Below are 17898 nucleotides of genomic sequence, written 5' to 3' on the forward strand. Positions count from 1 at the left end.
TTTTTATTTGTATAAGCTTTTTTAAATTATTATTAAATACACATTTGCTTAGATCTCATTGTGTCAATTAGCGCTGTATATATTTTTCCTCTCTCATCTTCACATGCACTAGAGGATACGTCTGTCACCGAAAGTCAGAATCTCGCTCCTCTGGTGGCTGCAAACCTCTCACCTACTAGAGGACCGCAGGTTCGGGATTAAGAATTGGATCCTCCTAACCACGGATGCCAGTCTCAGAGGTTGGGGAGCAGTCACCCAAGGGGGGAAATTCCAAGGAAGGTGGTCAAGTCTGGAATTCAGCCTTGCGATAAACATTCTGGAACTAAGAGCCGTATACAACTGTCTTCTACTGGTGGCTCATCTTCTAAAAGAGCTGGCCATTTAAGTTCAGTTGGACAATGTAATGACATTGGCCTACATATACCGACAAGGTGGAACAAAGAGCAGAGCTGCAATGTCAGAGGTAACCAGAATCATCCTCTGGGTGGAAAAGCACGTGGTGGCGCTGTCAGCAATCTTCATTTCGGGAGTAGACAACTGGGAAGCGGACTTCCTCAGCAGACACAATCTCCATCCCGGAGGTATGGGCCTCCACCCAGAGGTGTTTGCAGAGGTGACAAGTCTTTGGGGCATGCCTCACATAGACATGATGGCCTCATGACTCAACAAGAAGCTTCAGAGGTATTGTTCCAGGTCGAGGGATCCACAGGCAGTAGCGGTGGACGCCCTAGTAACTCTGTGGGTGTTCCAGTCAGTGTATGTGTTCGCTCCACATTCCAAGGATTCTCAAATTGATCAAAAGGATCAGAAATTGCTTCCGACTGGCCAAGAAAGGCTTGGTACATGGATCATCTGGATTTACTACTGGAAGATCCAAGGCCTCTTCCTCTTCGGGTGGACTTTCTTCAACAGGGGCTGTTCACTTATCAAGACTTACCATGGCTACGTTTGAAGGCATGGAGGTTGAACGCCAGATCATAGCTCGGAAGGGCATTTCGAACAAAGTTATTCCTACCCTGATACAGGCTAGGAAAGGAGTAACATCTAAGCACTACCATCGCATTTGGAAAAAGTTTGTGTCTTGGTGTGAATCCAAGAAGTTTCCTACGGTGGAGTTTCAACTTGGGCGGTTTCTCCTCTTCCTGCAGGCAGGTGTGGATGTGGGCCTATGTTTGGGCTCCATAAACGTCCAGATTTCAGCCTTGTCCATTTTCTTTTAGAAACAATGGGCTTCCCTCCCTGAGGTTCAGACTTCCTTGAAAGGGGTGTTGCACATCCATCCTTCCTTTGTACCTCCCACGCCACCTTGAGATCTTAACGTGGTGTTGCAGTTCCTGCAATCAGATTGGTTTGAGCCTTTACTGTAGTTTTCTCACTTGGAAGATGGTCACGCTGTTGGCGTTGGCTTCGGCTAGGTGTGTGTCTGAATTGGGGGCCCTGTCCTGCAAAAGCCCCTACTTGATTTTCCATGAAGATAGAGCTGAACTCAGGACGTGTCAGCAATTTCTTCCAAAGGTTGTGTTGGCTTTTCACATCAACCAACCTATTGTGGTGCCAGTGGCTACTGACTCCTCAATTACCTCAAAGTCCTTAGATGTTGTGAGGGCTTTGAAGATTTATGTGAAGAGGACGTTGTCACGATCCGGGTGATAAGCCCCCATTATTTACCAGCTAAGTGCCTTCTGAGACTGGCCCGGAGTTCCAGGCCCGAATTCCACCAGCTGTGTCTGCGAGCAGCGTGCTGCATATCTGAATCTCAAGATGCTTCTCTGTTATCGCTGCAGCGCTGACATGGCAACATTACAGTAAACATCCATCTGTTTAAAGTATGGCGTCTCCTGCCCTCTGCTGCCTCCGCCGCCATTACTGCCGATTCTCACATGTGGAATGCAAACTGACTTTCCCTCCAGTTTCAAACATGGGTGCAGCCATGTTTGTTTTGCATCACATGTTGTTCTCAGCCTATCCACTGCAGTCTGGACTCTGTGTAATTATCCAGCCAGTCCCTGCTCACCAGCTGGGATAAATATCCTGCTCAAGGGCTGGATAATAGTCAGTGCTTTGGTTGTCAATCATGCATACATGTCTCTCCTGTTTGGTGAGTGCTCAGCTTTACTTTCCAGGGATTCCAGCTTTTGTGATTCAGCTTCTCCAAGAGACCGACACCAATTACCATCTTGCGGTGCAGCCTGACTCTTGCAGTGTTCCAGCCCTGCTTCCTGGCTTTCTACAGCAATCCGAATACCAGCTTCCAGTGCAGGTTCTACTCTGCCTCCAGCTTCCAGCGGTATTCTGGCATCATTACTGTTTCCAGTTATCTACAGCATCCCACTCTAGCTTCTGTGGTAAAGTGTCACTGGCTTCCAGCTTCAGCGTGTCGTCCACATCGTTTTCAGCTTCCAGCAGTGATTGATCTTACCATCTGCCTACCTACAGTGCTGCTTCATAACACTTACAGCGGTATTCCTATATCGCTCTGCACTACTTCATCATTCTCAAGCTTCAAAGGTACATTCGTCACTGGCTTCCAGCAGTGTTCGGTGTTACCATCTGTCCTCGGCGATATTCCTATATCACTCTGCACTACTGCATCGCTCTCTAGCTTCAAGCTACATTTGTCACTGGCTTCCAGCATTCCATTGCTTCCAGCAGTGTTTGGTGTTACCATCTGTCTTCAGCGGTGCTTCATCTCATCCCCAGCGGTATTCCTATATCGCCCAGCATTACATCCCACACATCGGACCACAGTATCCATCGATGCTCACCATCGAACTGTTGCTCTAGTGGTGAGTTCAAGCCCAGCTTTCCTCAAACCGGTTCCGTTCAGTAGTCTCTGGCAATTCTATCTACAATTTTTCAACCTCAGTGTATCAGTGCCTATTCCAGTCTCCTGTTTATCATCTACTGTGCAGTACTTGTAGTTCCTCTTTGCAGCGGTTAGCTGTGGCCACGGACTTTCCAAATCCAGATTTAAGTAAAGGACTTTGTGATTTTGTTCTACATAGCCACAGTCTCAATTACCAATTGCATACTCAGGAACTGTACTGCGTTTTTATCCTGCACTCACTGTTGACGCTATCTCTTTGTCAAGAGTTACACTGTGTGTTCAATAAACTGACTGTTTATAATTTGACTCCGTTGTTTTGGTCACGCCTTCGGGCTCATGCTATAACTGTACTGCATGTCTAGGAACCTAATCTCTTCTCCAAGGTTCACCTACACGCCAGCCCCTACAACTGAGGCTTGCCTCAGCCCTCAGTTGTGACAGACTTCACGTTACAGAAAGTCGAACTCTGTTTGTTCTTTATGATCCTAATAAGATTGGTTGTCCTGCTACTAAGCAAATGATTTCTCGCTGAATCAGATGTACTATCCAGCATGCTTATTCTACGGCAGGACTCGTAAAGTGGGTTCTTCCTTTGCGGCTGCCCGGGGTGTCTCGGCTTTACAGCTTTGCCGAGTTGCTACTTGGTCTGGGTCGAACACATTTGCTAAGTTCTACAAGTTTGATACTTTGGCCTCTGAGGACCTAAAGTTTGGTCAATCAGTTCTGCAGGAGCCTCCGCACTCTCCCTCCCGTAGTGGGAGCTTTGGTACATCCCCATGGTACTAATGTGGACCCCAGCATCCTCTAGGACATAAGAGAAAATAGGATTTCTATTACCTACCAGTAATCCTTTTCTCGTAGTCCGTAGAGGATGCTGGGCACCCGCCCAGCACTTCGTTATCCTGCTGTGGTTATTTCAGTACTGCTTTGTTCTTGATTTAGTACTGTTGTTACTTGGTTAAGTAATGTTATTCAGCTGTTGCTGAGTTTTCAAGCTGCTTAGCTTGGTTTGCCTTGTATGTTTGAGCTGGTGTGAATCTCACCACTATCTGTGTAAATTCCTTCTCTCGAAGTTGTCCGTCTCCTCGGGCACAGTTTTTAGACTGAGTCTGGTAGGAGGGGCATAGAGGGAGGAGCCTGCCCACACTAGTAAACTCTTAGTGGACCCGTCTATACCCCCATGGTACTAATGTGGACACAGCATCCTCTACGGACTACGAGAAAAATCCTATATTTTGTATTTTATACAGTAATATACTGCAGGGACACTGTGGCTATACATTGGTGTAATTGTATCTACAAGTCTACCAGTGTGCTTTTATTTTTGCAATTCAAAAGTTATGTGAAACTATATGCATAATGTTCCCAAATGTGCGTATCAATAGACCATGTTTTCTTTTTTTGGGAACTAATATGAAACTATTGTTTCACCATATATACACATGCAGTTTATGTATTTATTTTTGTGCCTACAAATTGCACCTAAAACAAAAAGGTGGTAAACAAAATAAACATAATATAATTAACCTAACATGTTGTGATGACTTTTATAATACTCAACTTTTCTAATAACGATGAAAGTGTTGTAACTACTATTGTAACAGTGCCGCAAGGTTTACCGTAATAGTGTTACGGCTTTGTTCTGCTTGTGTTTGTGTCAGCACCAAAAAATGCACAATCAACAAGTTGGTTTTCAACCTCAGGGTCCTGCACAGTCCACTCAGGAAGAAATAGTTAATTTTTAAGTTCGCAGATGTTGTGCAATATACATCACACAGCTACTACATTAGGCTTGATGTTTAGATCAACATCATTCCGCTTCATCAAACAATGCCATCTTCCTTTTAACCTGCCAAAGGCATTATCTACCACCATCCTTGCCGAACTCTGTGTGTGTGTATATAGGCTTGTTTTTCAGGGCTCAACTGGACCTGTTGGGTGTAGCCTTTCATAATCCAGTGGCGTAAAGGGTATGCTGCATCCCCGATGATGTGAAAAGGAATCTCCACCCCATTCACAATCTTAGAATACTCTTTTAAAATGGGTAAAAGAATATATTGCAGAAGAGTCAGTCAAAAATATAATAAGATGGGGCTAAAAAATGATGTAGGCAATTATATGCAACCATTACAGCTAAAATACAGCACATAGGAGATAATGTAAAAAATGTTTACCTCTTTGGGGTACAGCCAGCCATCCTGCTTCTCCTCTACAACATCCAGTGCCCTTAATTCTTCAGTCCAATGAATCCGGAGAAGAACTTCTCTTACAGGACGAAGCTGAGGAGGACTATCGTGAGTTGGGCGAAATTACAGACGCAGATGACGAAGTTCTGCCAGAACCTTCTCATGGGGTTGAACCTCTTATTTTAGCTATAAGACAAGTTTTGAACATTTTCGAGACTACAACACCGGAGTCGCCAGATACTGCGTTATTTGGTAGAAAACACCGTTCTTCGGTCATGTATCCGTTTTCAAAGAAGCTGGCAGATCAGCCGACGGAGGCTTGGAAAATACCTGACAATCGATTTCAGATGCTCAAAAGATTCCTTAGTATTTATCCTTTTCCATCGGCTATGACGGATAAATGGGAGAAGTCACCTTGAGTGGACTCCTCTCTTTCCAGGTTGTCAAAGAAAATGGCATTACCTGTTCCAGGAGCAACTTCTTTGAAAGACCCTTCTGACAGGAAGTTGGACACCATGTTGAAGTCCATCTATTCGGCCTCTGAGGTTGCACTTAGACCAACCTTGGTGAGTTTTTGGGTGAACAAAGCGACAGGGGGGGTCAAAGGGGACACCTGGACCGGGCCTCAAAGATCAGAGTGGCCCCAAGTAAACACTTCTTAATGCCCAGCAGGGATGCAAGCCGTCTTCTTCAATATAGGGCAGCGAGCTGTAGGCAGTGTGGCTGCAGCCTCAGAGTGACAGGAGCCTCTCACACACAGTGACTGTGCGGCACAGTATGCGCCTCATCTTCCGTGTCCAGCTCTGTTGCAGTCTGTTACGGGACATGCCAGCAACTCCGCTCTTTTCGGGATACCTGGTTCAAAATATCCGACAATGCGTGGATTCGCAACATCATCTTCCAACGGTACAAGTAAAATTTTTAAGTTTTACCGCCAAATAAATATTTTACGACAAGTCTTCCCAACCTTCTGGACAAACGTTTAGCCCTTCAAGGTGCAATATGGACCTTAGTAGAATCAGCTGTGCTAATGCCGGTACCACTGAGTCAACGGAAAAAGGGTTACTATTCCAATCTTTTCGTAGTTCCAAAACCAGATGGTACGGTAAGACCAATCCTGAACCTAAAATCATTAAATCAGTTTCTGTCTTATTACCGATTCAAGATGGAGTCGCTCAACTCAGTGATTTCGAGCCTGGAACCCAAGAAATTCATGATATCTCTAGACATCAAGGATGTATATCTTCTCATTCCGATCTGGGAACCTCACCAAGCGTTTCTCAGGTTCGCGATTCAACAGGATCATTTTCAGTTCAGAGCCTTACCATTCGGACTGTCCACAGCACCCAGAGTGCTTACCAAGGTCATGTCGGTGATGATTGCTTACCTCAGATCATTGGGAATTACCAAGGTCATGTCGGTGATGATTGCTTACCTCAGATCATTGGGAATCACAATAATACCATACCTAGACGACCTCCTCCTCAAGGCTCCATCCGATCTCATTCTCCAGGAGCATGCTCTATTCTTTAGTGGCTCCAGCTGCACAATCTCACTGCGGGCAGGTGATTCAGTGTGTGGGACTGGACGCTCCTCACGATGGATGCCAGCCTCAGGGGATGGGGCATGGTTGTGTTGGACTCCCATCTTCAGGGCCACTGCAAGAATCGCTGTTGCCAATAAATGTGTTGGAACTGAGAGCAATCTACAGTGCGCTGGTACAAGACGCCCACATTTTTCAATCCAAGGCGGTAAAAGTTCAATCGGACAACGCGACTGCTGTAGCGTATGTAAATAAGCAATGTGTAACTCAGTCGCCAGGCAATGCGAGAGGTGTCACATATTCTCCAACGGGCAGAACGTAACGCAGTAATTCTCTCGGCGGTATTCATTCCAGGAGTGGACAATTGGGAAGCAGACTACCTCAGTTGTCAGGATCTACATCCGGGAGAATGAACACTTCAGGAGGTGTTCAGCGATCTGATATATCGCTGGGAGTATCCAGACGTGGATCTCATTTCATCCTGTCTCAATCATCAGCTTCCAAGATACATCTCCAGATCCCGTGATCCTCAAGCGGAAGCTGTGGACACTCTGGCCGTGCCTTGGCCGTATAACCTGGTTTACGTCTTTCCTCCGTTCCCTCTATTGTCTCAAATTCTCAAGAGAATCAAACGGGAGTCAATCACGGTGATCCTGGTGACACCAGATTGGCCTCGGAGCACTTGGTATTCAGACCCGCGCTTTCTTCTAGCGGACGATCCTTGACCTCTTCCTCCACGTCCGGATCTACTCCAACAAGGGCCTTTCATGCATCCAGATTTACCATGGCTACGTTTAACAGGCTATTGAGGCAGACATCCTGAAAAGAAAAGGAATTCCGGAATGTGTTATCCCCCACAATGTTGCGGGCACGAAAACCGGTTACGGCAGCCCATTACCATCACATCTGACGATCCTATATAGCTTGGTGTGATCGAAGAGGATTTCCATCGGATTCTTTTCGTCTCTCACAGTTCTTAGTGTTTTTTCAAACAGGATTGGATTCCGGACTTCGTCTAGGATCCCTGAAGGTTCAGGTATCTGCTTTATCAGGTTTTTTTTGTTTTTGTTTCAGAAACGCCTAGCACTCCTGGCGGATGTGCAAACATCTCTACAATGGGTTCCATGGGTACAACCTCTGTTTGTGCTACCTACAGCTCCTTGGGATTTTAATCTGGTGCTGGAATTTCTACAGTCAACCTTTGGAAGAAGCTGACCGATATCGTACTTTGAAGACTGCTTTTCTACTAGCCATAGCTTCAGCCCAGAGGGTTTCTGAATTAAGTGCCTTGTCTTGCAGCCCCCCTTTTTTTATTTTTCATCCTGTTCGGGTAGAGTTGAAAACACGTGCTTCTTTCCTTCCCATGGTCGTTTCGGCTTTTCACATCAATCAACCTATTGTGGTACCATCTTTGCAGGACGATTCTGGGACACCTTCTTCTCTGGATGTAGTGTGAATCTTGAAGATTTACGTAGAGCAGACTGCACCTTTCGGAAAGTTTAATGCTTTATTCGTGCTTTGTGATGTCCCTCGTCGCGGGTGACCTGCTACTAAGCAGAGCTTGGCCCGCTGGATTAAGTTGACTGTTTGTCTGGCCTATCTTTACCAGTCTAGGCTACCGCCAGTATCCATTGCTGCCCACTCTAGGCATTCAGTTGGGTCTTCGTGGACCGCTAGTAGGATGGCTACCAAGTCTCAACTCTGTCATGCAGCCACTTGGTCCAGTATTAATACATTTGCTAAATTCTACAAGTTTAAAACTTTTGCGGCTTCATCATCACGATTTGGCTGTCTTGTTTTGCAAGTTCCTCAGCGATCTCCCACCCAGGGCGGAAACTTTGGGTCGTCCCCACAGTCTTAAAGTTGTGCCAGTGTCCCCTAGTGGCTGACAGAAAAAAGAGGATTTTGGTACTTTCCGATAAATCCCTTTTTCTGAAGCCATAGGGGACACTGGCCTCCCGCCTGTCACTGTTCTCTTGCCTTCCTTGTTGTTCTGTTGTGTTTTAATTGCTATATGCTCTCTTCCCTCGTATAGTTTCTGTTCTCTTGTTCCTGTCTCCTCTCAGCTAATTCATAACTGAGGAATGATGGGAGATAGAGGGGGAGGAGCCTGTTTCATTTCTTAGATTATTTAAAGTGCCAACTCCCTGTAAGCCACCATCATTACCCCACAGTCTTGAAGTTGTGCCAGTGTCCCCTATGGCTTCCGAAAAAGCGATTTATCGGTAAGTACCAAAATCCTTCTTTTTGTACTGCTTTAATTGTTCACAGAGGATGACAGCCCCCCCTGGTAACAAACAGCGGAGTAGACTGTCTATCATGACCCAGTATCTCTGCAATGTGAAACATTGCTTTTCTATTCCTGGTCGTGCCTTCGTTCCTAAACCCAAGGTAAGATTACTTCAACTTTTCATATGTCAGTTGACCCCTTTGTAGTGTAGGGTGTTCTCAGAACTGTGCTGAGGCTATTTTATTACTGATTTTTGTTTTTATGAAGCATAAAGAAATTTAACTGGAACCAGGTGTATAAAATGACAACAGAAAAATGGAAATATAATCTACAAGTATCATGCAGCTCCTAATTAAGGTGAATCTGTACATGCAAAAAAGAGGATCAACCTCCAGATAAATATTTAGAAAATGTACATTTCTAAATATATTAATCACCAAAGGATAACTTATAAAACATCAACTATCAGATAAAAAAACCCCTGCAATTATTTATTACATAAGTACAATTTTCACAACACATTTAAAAATATTTAAAATAATAAAGAAGCTTCATCTAACTTTCAAAGTAGAAACAGACCAGTCCTGGTGGTTATAGAATATGTTATCAAATAATACTAAAACATTATAGTAGGTGTAGTAAGGTAATTGTTGAAATGTGTAATCTTATACCAGAAATGTGTCAAAATCACAAAAAATGGATAAATAAAAGTAGTAGTAATTTAATCATGTGTAGTTTGAACACTGCAAACAATTCCCGCTTTGAGCTGATGGAAATAAAGTGCTTATTGTGGTTAACACCATTATAAGGAGCCCAGAAAGTTGTCGTTTGGAGGAATCGGTATAGAGAAAAGTGTACTGTCATATAGTTGTGAAAATTATCGAAAATCATTCTGAATGTGACTTGTAAACATTTATGAATGCTCATGGTGATCAACAATACTTTGCAAAATGTCTGATATCCTGACAGTCAGCCTGTAGTTAGTTCCACTACGAATTCCTGAATTTAGCTATAATGTTATGTGGGATTAGTTGCCATTTAAACTCTCTAAAGTGCAAATGTATCTACTCATAAGTTGACTGACGATCAAAGGGAGGAATATCAATCAATGTGCACTGAATGGGGAAACTGAATACGAGTGTACAGGTAACCACGATCACATCTATGATAGCAGAATAGTGGGTGGTCTTACTACTGAGATGCCTGTCAGTCAGTTCCCGAGTGGCTTACGACCTGGCTACAACAGCATCTGGTGTACAGCAGACAATAGCTCAAAAGGGGGCACATTGTTTTAAGGTGTGATATCCCAACTTTATAAGCCCTTTACTTTTTTTATATGGTCATTTAATATTATTATTATTTTTTTATATACTTGTTTGCTACACTTTTGCTTCCTTAATGCATTATAAATTTGTTAACAAAACTTTTTTTTTCTTATATTTTCATCAGACCTATATGCTGCTACTCATTTATACTACTTTGTTTTATATGGTACAGCAGGTGTGTGCCTGCTGTCAGCTGCATGTATGATGGACCATGATTATGGTGTTTTGTTTACATGGTTTGTTATTGGGGATGCTTATATTCATCATAAGGTTCTGTTATGCTTACTAAAAATGTATATTATTAGTCTGTTCACATCACAGCTATTTATTCTATTAGTTTATGATGGTTTCTGTATTCACATTTCAATTTATTGGATAGTACTGTACTTCCCTCCACCTGCAACTTTGTTTCTTTTTTTCTACAGTATGTTAACCACTTACCCGACATGGGGGGTGATTCAGATTTTACATTTAGCACACTACAATCAGCTTCCTTGACATGCGGAGGGACGCCCAGCACAGTGCTTGTCCACCCCACATATCAGGCTCTACCCCCCCCCCATTGGTCCGGGCATGCCTGCGTTACTAAAGGGAAGGACCAAACGCCGCCGGCCTGCCCCCTCCCACCCAGCGACCGCCTCTGCCTGTCAATCAGGCAGAGGTTATCGCAGGGCTAAGACAGCCATCGGCTGTCTGTCATACGCTGGCGCACTGCGGCCCCGGTGCATGCGAAAATGCACAGCAGCGATCAGTTCTGAATTAGGTCCATGGTCACATCACATGTGACATCACCTCCCCACTGTGTCTCCCAGTTTTTGATGAGGAGATCTGTTCTGCAGATGTGTATAATATAATTGAAAAAAATATTTTTTAAACTGTGTTAAATAAAACAAAAATTCAAAGCAATGATATGTATGATTTTGAAGGGAAAAATTATCAGTTAAAGTGGTTAATATAGATTTATTGAGTGTGTGCTGGTAATTCTCTTACTGTGACTTTGAATATATTTTTTAGCAACTATAAAACATAATATGTAGACATGTAAAATTTAAAGTGTTATTCTACATATAGATAAGATCCATCAAGCACAATGCCATTTCCCCTTACTAACCATTGCAAATACACAAGCCCCATACACGCTAGACGAGAAAGTAAAAAAATATCGCTTAGAAGGGCCGTTCTGAGCAATATATTTTATTATCTCGTGTAGTGTGTACACAGTATTGTTAACGATGCACGCTCTCGCGCATCATTAATGACTCTCTCCCTCGTCTGAACAGTTCAGACGAGGGAGGACCTCGTTAACGAGAGCCATGCTGCAGCCCCCTCTCCTCCCCATTGCTCCCCCCTCCGTCGCTCCCTCCTGCCGGTATCGGCACGTGTGCATGCATTTGGCAATGCCGGAACCCCTCCGGGTCCCCGACGAAGCCAATATCGCTGGGTACACACATCGGCTAGTGTTTACCCGGCTTTACTGAGCCACTCTAGCGCACACACACAGCCAGTAGAATGTCACTGCAGCTAAGTTTATAAACTGTAGCAGCCATCAATTGAGTGTCCAATTATGTATTATTGTGTTTTATTGTTTTCATTTTATTTTGTGTCTGTATAGTAAATTGTGTGGGATATGACTTAAGGTGCATCCACACGGTGAGATTTTGACTAAGTGCCAATTTTGTGTAAGGCTTTTAAGAGAGGTGGGGTGAACATAGTACGTTTGGAGAGGAAGATGAGCTGGGAAGCAGCATTGAGGATAGATTGGTGTGGAGAGAGGAGTTTGCCAGGGAGACCAGATTTGTATATAAAAAAGTGCTGGCAGGTCTGGGCAGTCTTATTACTGGCCTCAGTACCGGGATAGGCGCTGGGTGTGGGCTGGCAGACCTCTCTCTGTGTCTCTCTGGCAGGTTTTAGTGTGGGTCTGTCTCCTATAGCCCCAGTGTGGTTGTGGCTGTCGGTACGTGTGTGTGTGTGTGTGTGTGTGTGTGTGTGTGTGTGTGTGTCAACATGTCTGAGGCTGAATGCTCTTCCCAGGAGGAGGCTGGAGTGGGGACAGACAATTCTGAGAGTGGCAGTGTCTGCACCGCCGACAGATGATTGGGTGAATATGTTAAGTGTTTTAAATGCAAATGTGACTAAGTTGGCTAAGAGATTTGATAAATCTGAGTCTAAGAACCAGGCATGGAGGAAGTCCATGGAGGATGCTTTGTCACAGGCCCAGACCCCTTCGGGGTCACAGAAATGTGCATTTACCCAGATAGCAGATACAGATACCGACACTGACTCTGATTCCAGTGTCGAGTATAGTGATGCCAGATTACATCCGAAACTGGCTAAGAGTATTCAGTACATGATTGTGGCGATAAAAGACGTATTATGTGTCACTGAGGACCCTACTGTTCCTGATACTAGGGTCTGTATGTTTAAAGGAAAAAAACCTGAGGTAACGTTTCCTCCCTCTCATGAACTGAACGCACTTTTTGAAAAAGCTTGGGAAAATCCTGACAAAAAGATACATGTTCCCAAAAGAATTCCAATGGCATATCCGTTCCCCTCTGGAGACAGGGAAAGGTGGGAGTCAATCCCCACTGTAGACAAAGCTTTATCACGTCTATCCAAAAAGGTAGTGCTTCCGTCCCCCCCCCTGATGACCCAAATGTTTTATTGTTGAGACGGAGACAGCACTGTCTCCGTCTCAGCAAAAGCCGCGACCACGGAGCTGCTGCAGCACCAGCAGAGAGCTACAGTACGTAGCTCTCTGCAGTCTGCATAGTGAAAGTCCAGGGGGAGCTCTGCTGGCTGTGGAATCTCGGCTACAGCAGCTCCCTCCGTCCCTCCCTCATCACAGAAGTCCCGCTCCCAGTCCCTGGTGGTATGTATACCACCATATATTTATAAATTGTATTAAGTTGTGATGATCTATGCATGTGTATGATATATATATATATATATACTAGGTGATTCATCGCGCCCTACGGGCGCTCTTCACACCGTCGTGAGGGGCTACGCCCCCGTAATCTCTCCAGAAAAGTTAAGGTGTAGAATAGTAGTTGTATAGTTTGTATTGGTGGAATAGGAGGTTTGTTCGTGGATAGATGTAGTATGACAAAAGGGAATGTCATGGTGAATGGGGTTCAGGGTCTTGTGAGTGGGTGAACAGTGTCTGCAGGGGAGGGTGTATAGAATGTGGAAGGAAATGACATGTATAGTGAACATGGTTGCGTAAGTAAAGTATGTGGGTGTCAGGTGGCACATGGAAGACAGTGTATGTTGTGGTTGTGGGGAAGGTGGCCGTTGTACGGGGGTGCTGGGGAATGTGCGTGTGCGGCGTGCTGCGGGACTATGTGGATGTAGTGTGAGCGATGTTTGAGAGGGTGGTTTGTAGGCTAGGTGTGTGAACGGGGCGTAACACAGTGTGCAGGGTCGGCAGACAGTTTGTGTTGGGCTTGTGGGGAAAGTAGTCTGTGTGTGGGGGTGTTGGGGAGTGTGTGCGGGTGTGCTGCGGGACTCTGTGGGTGTGCCGTGGCTGTAGTGTGTCAGATGGTGGTGGTGCATGTATTAGTGGTGTGGGGAGGGGGTCCGGTGGCACACAGTGTGCAGGGATGGAAGGTAGTGTGTGTGGGGCTTGTGGGGAGGGTGTCCGCTGTGCGTGCGTGCTGGGGTCTGTATGCAAGTGTGGTGTGTGCGTAGTGCTGCGAGATTGTGTGGGCGTGGGCTGGCAGGGGGTTAAGCGGCTGTACAGAGTGTGCAGGGAGGGAAGACAGTGTTTGTGTGGAGGGTGGCCTGTGGTCGACCATGCTGGGGAATATGTGCGTCCGTGCTGCGGGCGGTGTGCTGCGGGACGATGTGGGCATAGTGCACAGTGGACAGGAGTCTGTGTGGGGCGGTGTTGAGGAGTGTGTGCGTCCGTGCTGTCGGTGGGCGTGCTGCGGGACTGTGTGGGGGTGCCATGGCTGAGGTGTGTGAGATATTAGGGGGGGTGAATGTAGCAGGGGCGTGGAGCGGGAGGCCGGCATCTGTCCAGACTGTGGAGGGGGGGGGGGGGGAAGTCCGGTGTGCGGCCATGCTGCGGGAGTGTGTGAGGTAATTAGCGGGGTGAATGTAGCCGCGCCGTGTAGCGGCAGTCGGGCGTGTGAGCAGACTGTGGGGGGGGGAGAGGAGGAGGGGAGGGGAGAGGAGAGAAGTCCGCTGTGCTGCGGGAGTGTGTGAGGTAATTAGCAGGGGGGCGGGGGGGAGAAGTCCGCTGTGCGGCCGGAGTGTGTGAGGTAATTAGCGGGGGGGGTGGAGAGGAGATGTCCGCTGTGCGGCCGGAGTGTGTGAGATAATTAGGGGGGGGGGGGGAGAAGTCAGCAGTGCCGTCCGGAGTGTGTGAGGTAATTACCGGGGGAGGGGAGAAGTCCGTTGTGCGGCCGGAGTGTGTGAGGTAATTAGCGGGGGGGTGGGGTGGGAGAAGTCCGCCGGAGTGTGTGAGGTAATTAGCGGGGGGGGGGAGAAGTCCGCTGTGCGGCCGGAGTATGTGAGGTAGCGTGTAGCGGCAGTCCGGCGTGTGTGTAGACTGTGCGGGGGGGAGAAGTCCGCTGTGCGGCCGGAGTGTGTGAGGTAATTAGTGGGGTGAATGTAGCCGCGGCGTGTAGAGGGATGCCGGCGGCTGTACACACTGCAGGGGGGGAAGAGAGTGTACCTTGGTCTTGTGGGGAGGGTGGCCTGTGGTCTGAGACATGCTGCGTACCTGGTTGGAGATGGTGGTGGGATGACGTGTGTGCTGCTCAGTTCTGGGCAGGAGCTGGTAACTCCACCCAGGCCTCTAACTCCGCCCAGCGTTAGAGGGCCAGGCACACACAAGGCAAATATATATATATATATATATATATATATATATATATATGTGTGTGTAAAGAAGCAAAGGAGCCAGCGCTTGGGTACTATTTACGATACTAAACTTATATAATGACGTATATGCACCTAAAACTGAGACATAACACTCCTCAAGTTTTGTATGAGTGGCAGCTTGTGAAACAGAGAATTATGTTTTTTAGACACATGCAGTAAATATATGAAATGGAGAACACAAGCGCCAAAATGTGTTTAAAATTGTATGAAAAGGTGAAAGCAAATACATATGATGGTGAGTTAGGTTGGATCACTTATCTGGTTTAGAAAGGCAGTGATCTTTCAATCATCATTTGTATTCAGTACATGGAAATAGAGAAACCGCAAAACATAACACTGTCTGAATCAAAGCGGCATCATTAGGGAACTAGCATATTCCCACTAGTGAACACTTCTTAGCCACAGCAGTGAAAGATTTAAAAACATAAATTTAATAAAATAACATAAGAATGGCTGAATAACACACGTACAAGAATTAAAAACATATAGAGCTTATCTGTCCACAAATGGAATATCTGCAAAGTGTCCCAACACGTTTCGTCCGTCTGTGTCTGGACTTCATCAAGGGGATAACCACAGTGAGTCTGGAGGCTCCATTTATACCAGAGAGGGGTGATTTCCAATGACCTCACTTCCTGTACTCCTGAGTTATTGTGTATTTTAACCTTAAACAAGTAATTCTTCCAGTGATAAAGCTTATGCAGTGATGCAGAGTGAATATACATCCAGCTATTGAGTATAAAAAGTAGAAGAGTATATAAAAGAGGCTAAAATAGCTTTTCCGCGTGTGGAAACGGCGGTGGAACGCATTTGGAACGCACCGCCGTAAATGGCCGCTGTGGAACGCACCGCCATTTTGGAAATGCCACGGCTGCCGTAAACAGGGTTGTTAGCGGCGGTTTGGGATAATTATACAAAGAGGGTGTATTGTGGACTATGTAGTGGCCAAAAAGAGGTTTAAAACTGTACAAATAACATTGGAACCATAATAAAAGCATTTTAATAGCGGTGAAACGCTCCGCCATTTTGAAAACGTCACTTCCTTTGTAAACGAGGAAATGACATTAAAAGTACTATAGTGAAATAAAGTGCATTAGGATAAGTTTTATATAGCAGTGAATTATTAAATACGAGATACTGGGTGAAGTGATGTGGGGGTTTATACAAGGTGATGTTGTTAATAGAGAATGTGTTGCGCGGTGAAACGCACCGCCATTTTGGGGAGCTGCAGTGGAACGCACACAGTGCCTACATTATAGAAGGTGAATTAATTACTCGCATATGTGCTAATAAGCACTAGTTCATATATTTTATCGATTCAGAAGAGGCTCATGTTGAAAATAAAGCATAAGTCCAGTCCATTTGTGTCCATGGTCTTTTATAAAACAATCTCTTTAGGAGGCTTCTTTCTTAATTTGAGGATGGCTGGATCATTTTGTGCTGAAAAATATATACATTTGGCAAATTTGGTAGTGCCTGATCTAGAGACAATAAACATATACAATAACGATATGTTTACATGCCATATATATATATATATATATATATATATATGAAGTATATATAGTGTGCAGCAAAAGAGGAGGGAAGGGAAAAGGAGGGACTAGTGAAAAAAGTGAAAATAGTGATGAGGTGTTGATTCAAAGAAAAGGGGCAATCTCGAAAGCTTCATTAAGTCCTAAGGGTGAGAGAGTTTTCAATTCATGAATCCAAAACATTTCTCGGTTAGATAGCTTGTTAAGGATGTCACCACCTCGTTCGCTTAGTTTTACTAATTCTATTTCCTTGAAGGATATTTCTTCCGGGTTAGATCTGTGTTTTTCTAGAAAGTGCTTAGATACTGTGTGGTTCTCGACTTTATTTTTAATATTTCGAATATGTTCTTGGATACGCAATTTAAGAATTCTCTTGGTTTTTCCAACATATTTAAACCCACAGGTACATTCCAGTAGATATATTACTATGGTGGAGTTACAATTTAGAAAGTCCTTTATAACATATTATTTTGTGGTGTGGTTCAGGAACTTCTTTCTATTTGGGTGGATACATTTGCAAATATTGCAGTTTCCACATTTGAAACATCCTTTACATTTTATGGCAGTGGTTGTAGTTTTGCTAGGCAAGTGGCTCGGTGCCAATATATCCTTTAGATTGCTTGTTTTCCTGAAGACAATGTCAGGTTTGGGGGGGGGGGGGGGGGGGGAATTTCTTTGAGTATTGGGTCTAGGAGTAGAATATCCCAATGATTATTGATAGATTTATGATGGATTCTTGATTGCCATAGGTAGTGATAAATGGGATGAATTTTTCCGACTTTTTTGGGGGGTTTTTGATGAAAAGTTCTTGTCTATTTGTGTTTGCAGTTTTCACTAAAGCCTTGTCGATGACGTATTGAGGATATTTTCTTTCCTTGAATCTGTCAGCATATGTTTTTAGTTGATTTTCACAATCTTGTTCGTTGCTACAATTACGTTTAATGCGATAAAACTGGGAGTAAGGAATATTTGTTTTCCAGTTCTTCGCATGGCAGCTGTTGAAGTGGAGGTAGCTATTGGTATCTACCTTTTTGATGTGATTGCTGGTTGTAATCCGGGATTCAGTATTTGAAAGTGTTAGATCCAAAAAGTTCACCTTATCTTTATTCACTTCGTGTGTAAACTTTAAGTTATATGAGTTGGTTTCAAGTGATGTGAACAATTCTTTAAATAGCTGTTCTCCTCCTTCCCATATGATCAAAATGATGTCAATACACCGTTTATACACAGTCAGATGTTTTGAATACGGATTATTGTTGTAAATGCAGTTCTTTTCCCATGAGCCCATCAACAGATTAGCGAAGCTGGCCGCAAATGTCGTGCCCATTGCTGTGCCACAAATCTGCACAAAAAAATGCACGTTGA

The 17898-nt window shown here is 44.8% G+C and overlaps 1 protein-coding gene across 5 annotated transcripts in view; it reads left to right on the top strand.

Moving 5' to 3' along the window:
* Nucleotides 1-17898, top strand: part of TFB1M (transcription factor B1, mitochondrial) — a 398859-nt gene that overhangs the window by 337863 nt on the left and 43098 nt on the right. For 4 of the 5 annotated variants that reach the window (XM_063917706.1, XM_063917709.1, XM_063917705.1 and 1 more), the window contains one exon: nt 8828-8947. The exons of the other annotated variant lie outside the window; for it this stretch is intronic. In XM_063917706.1, coding sequence (XP_063773776.1) covers nt 8828-8947 — 120 coding nt within the window. The remainder of the gene's footprint in view (nt 1-8827; nt 8948-17898) is intronic. 5 annotated transcript variants of the gene reach the window in all.

The sequence above is a fragment of the Pseudophryne corroboree genome, chromosome 4, assembly GCF_028390025.1.
Source record: "Pseudophryne corroboree isolate aPseCor3 chromosome 4, aPseCor3.hap2, whole genome shotgun sequence".
Lineage (NCBI taxonomy): Eukaryota > Metazoa > Chordata > Amphibia > Anura > Myobatrachidae > Pseudophryne > Pseudophryne corroboree.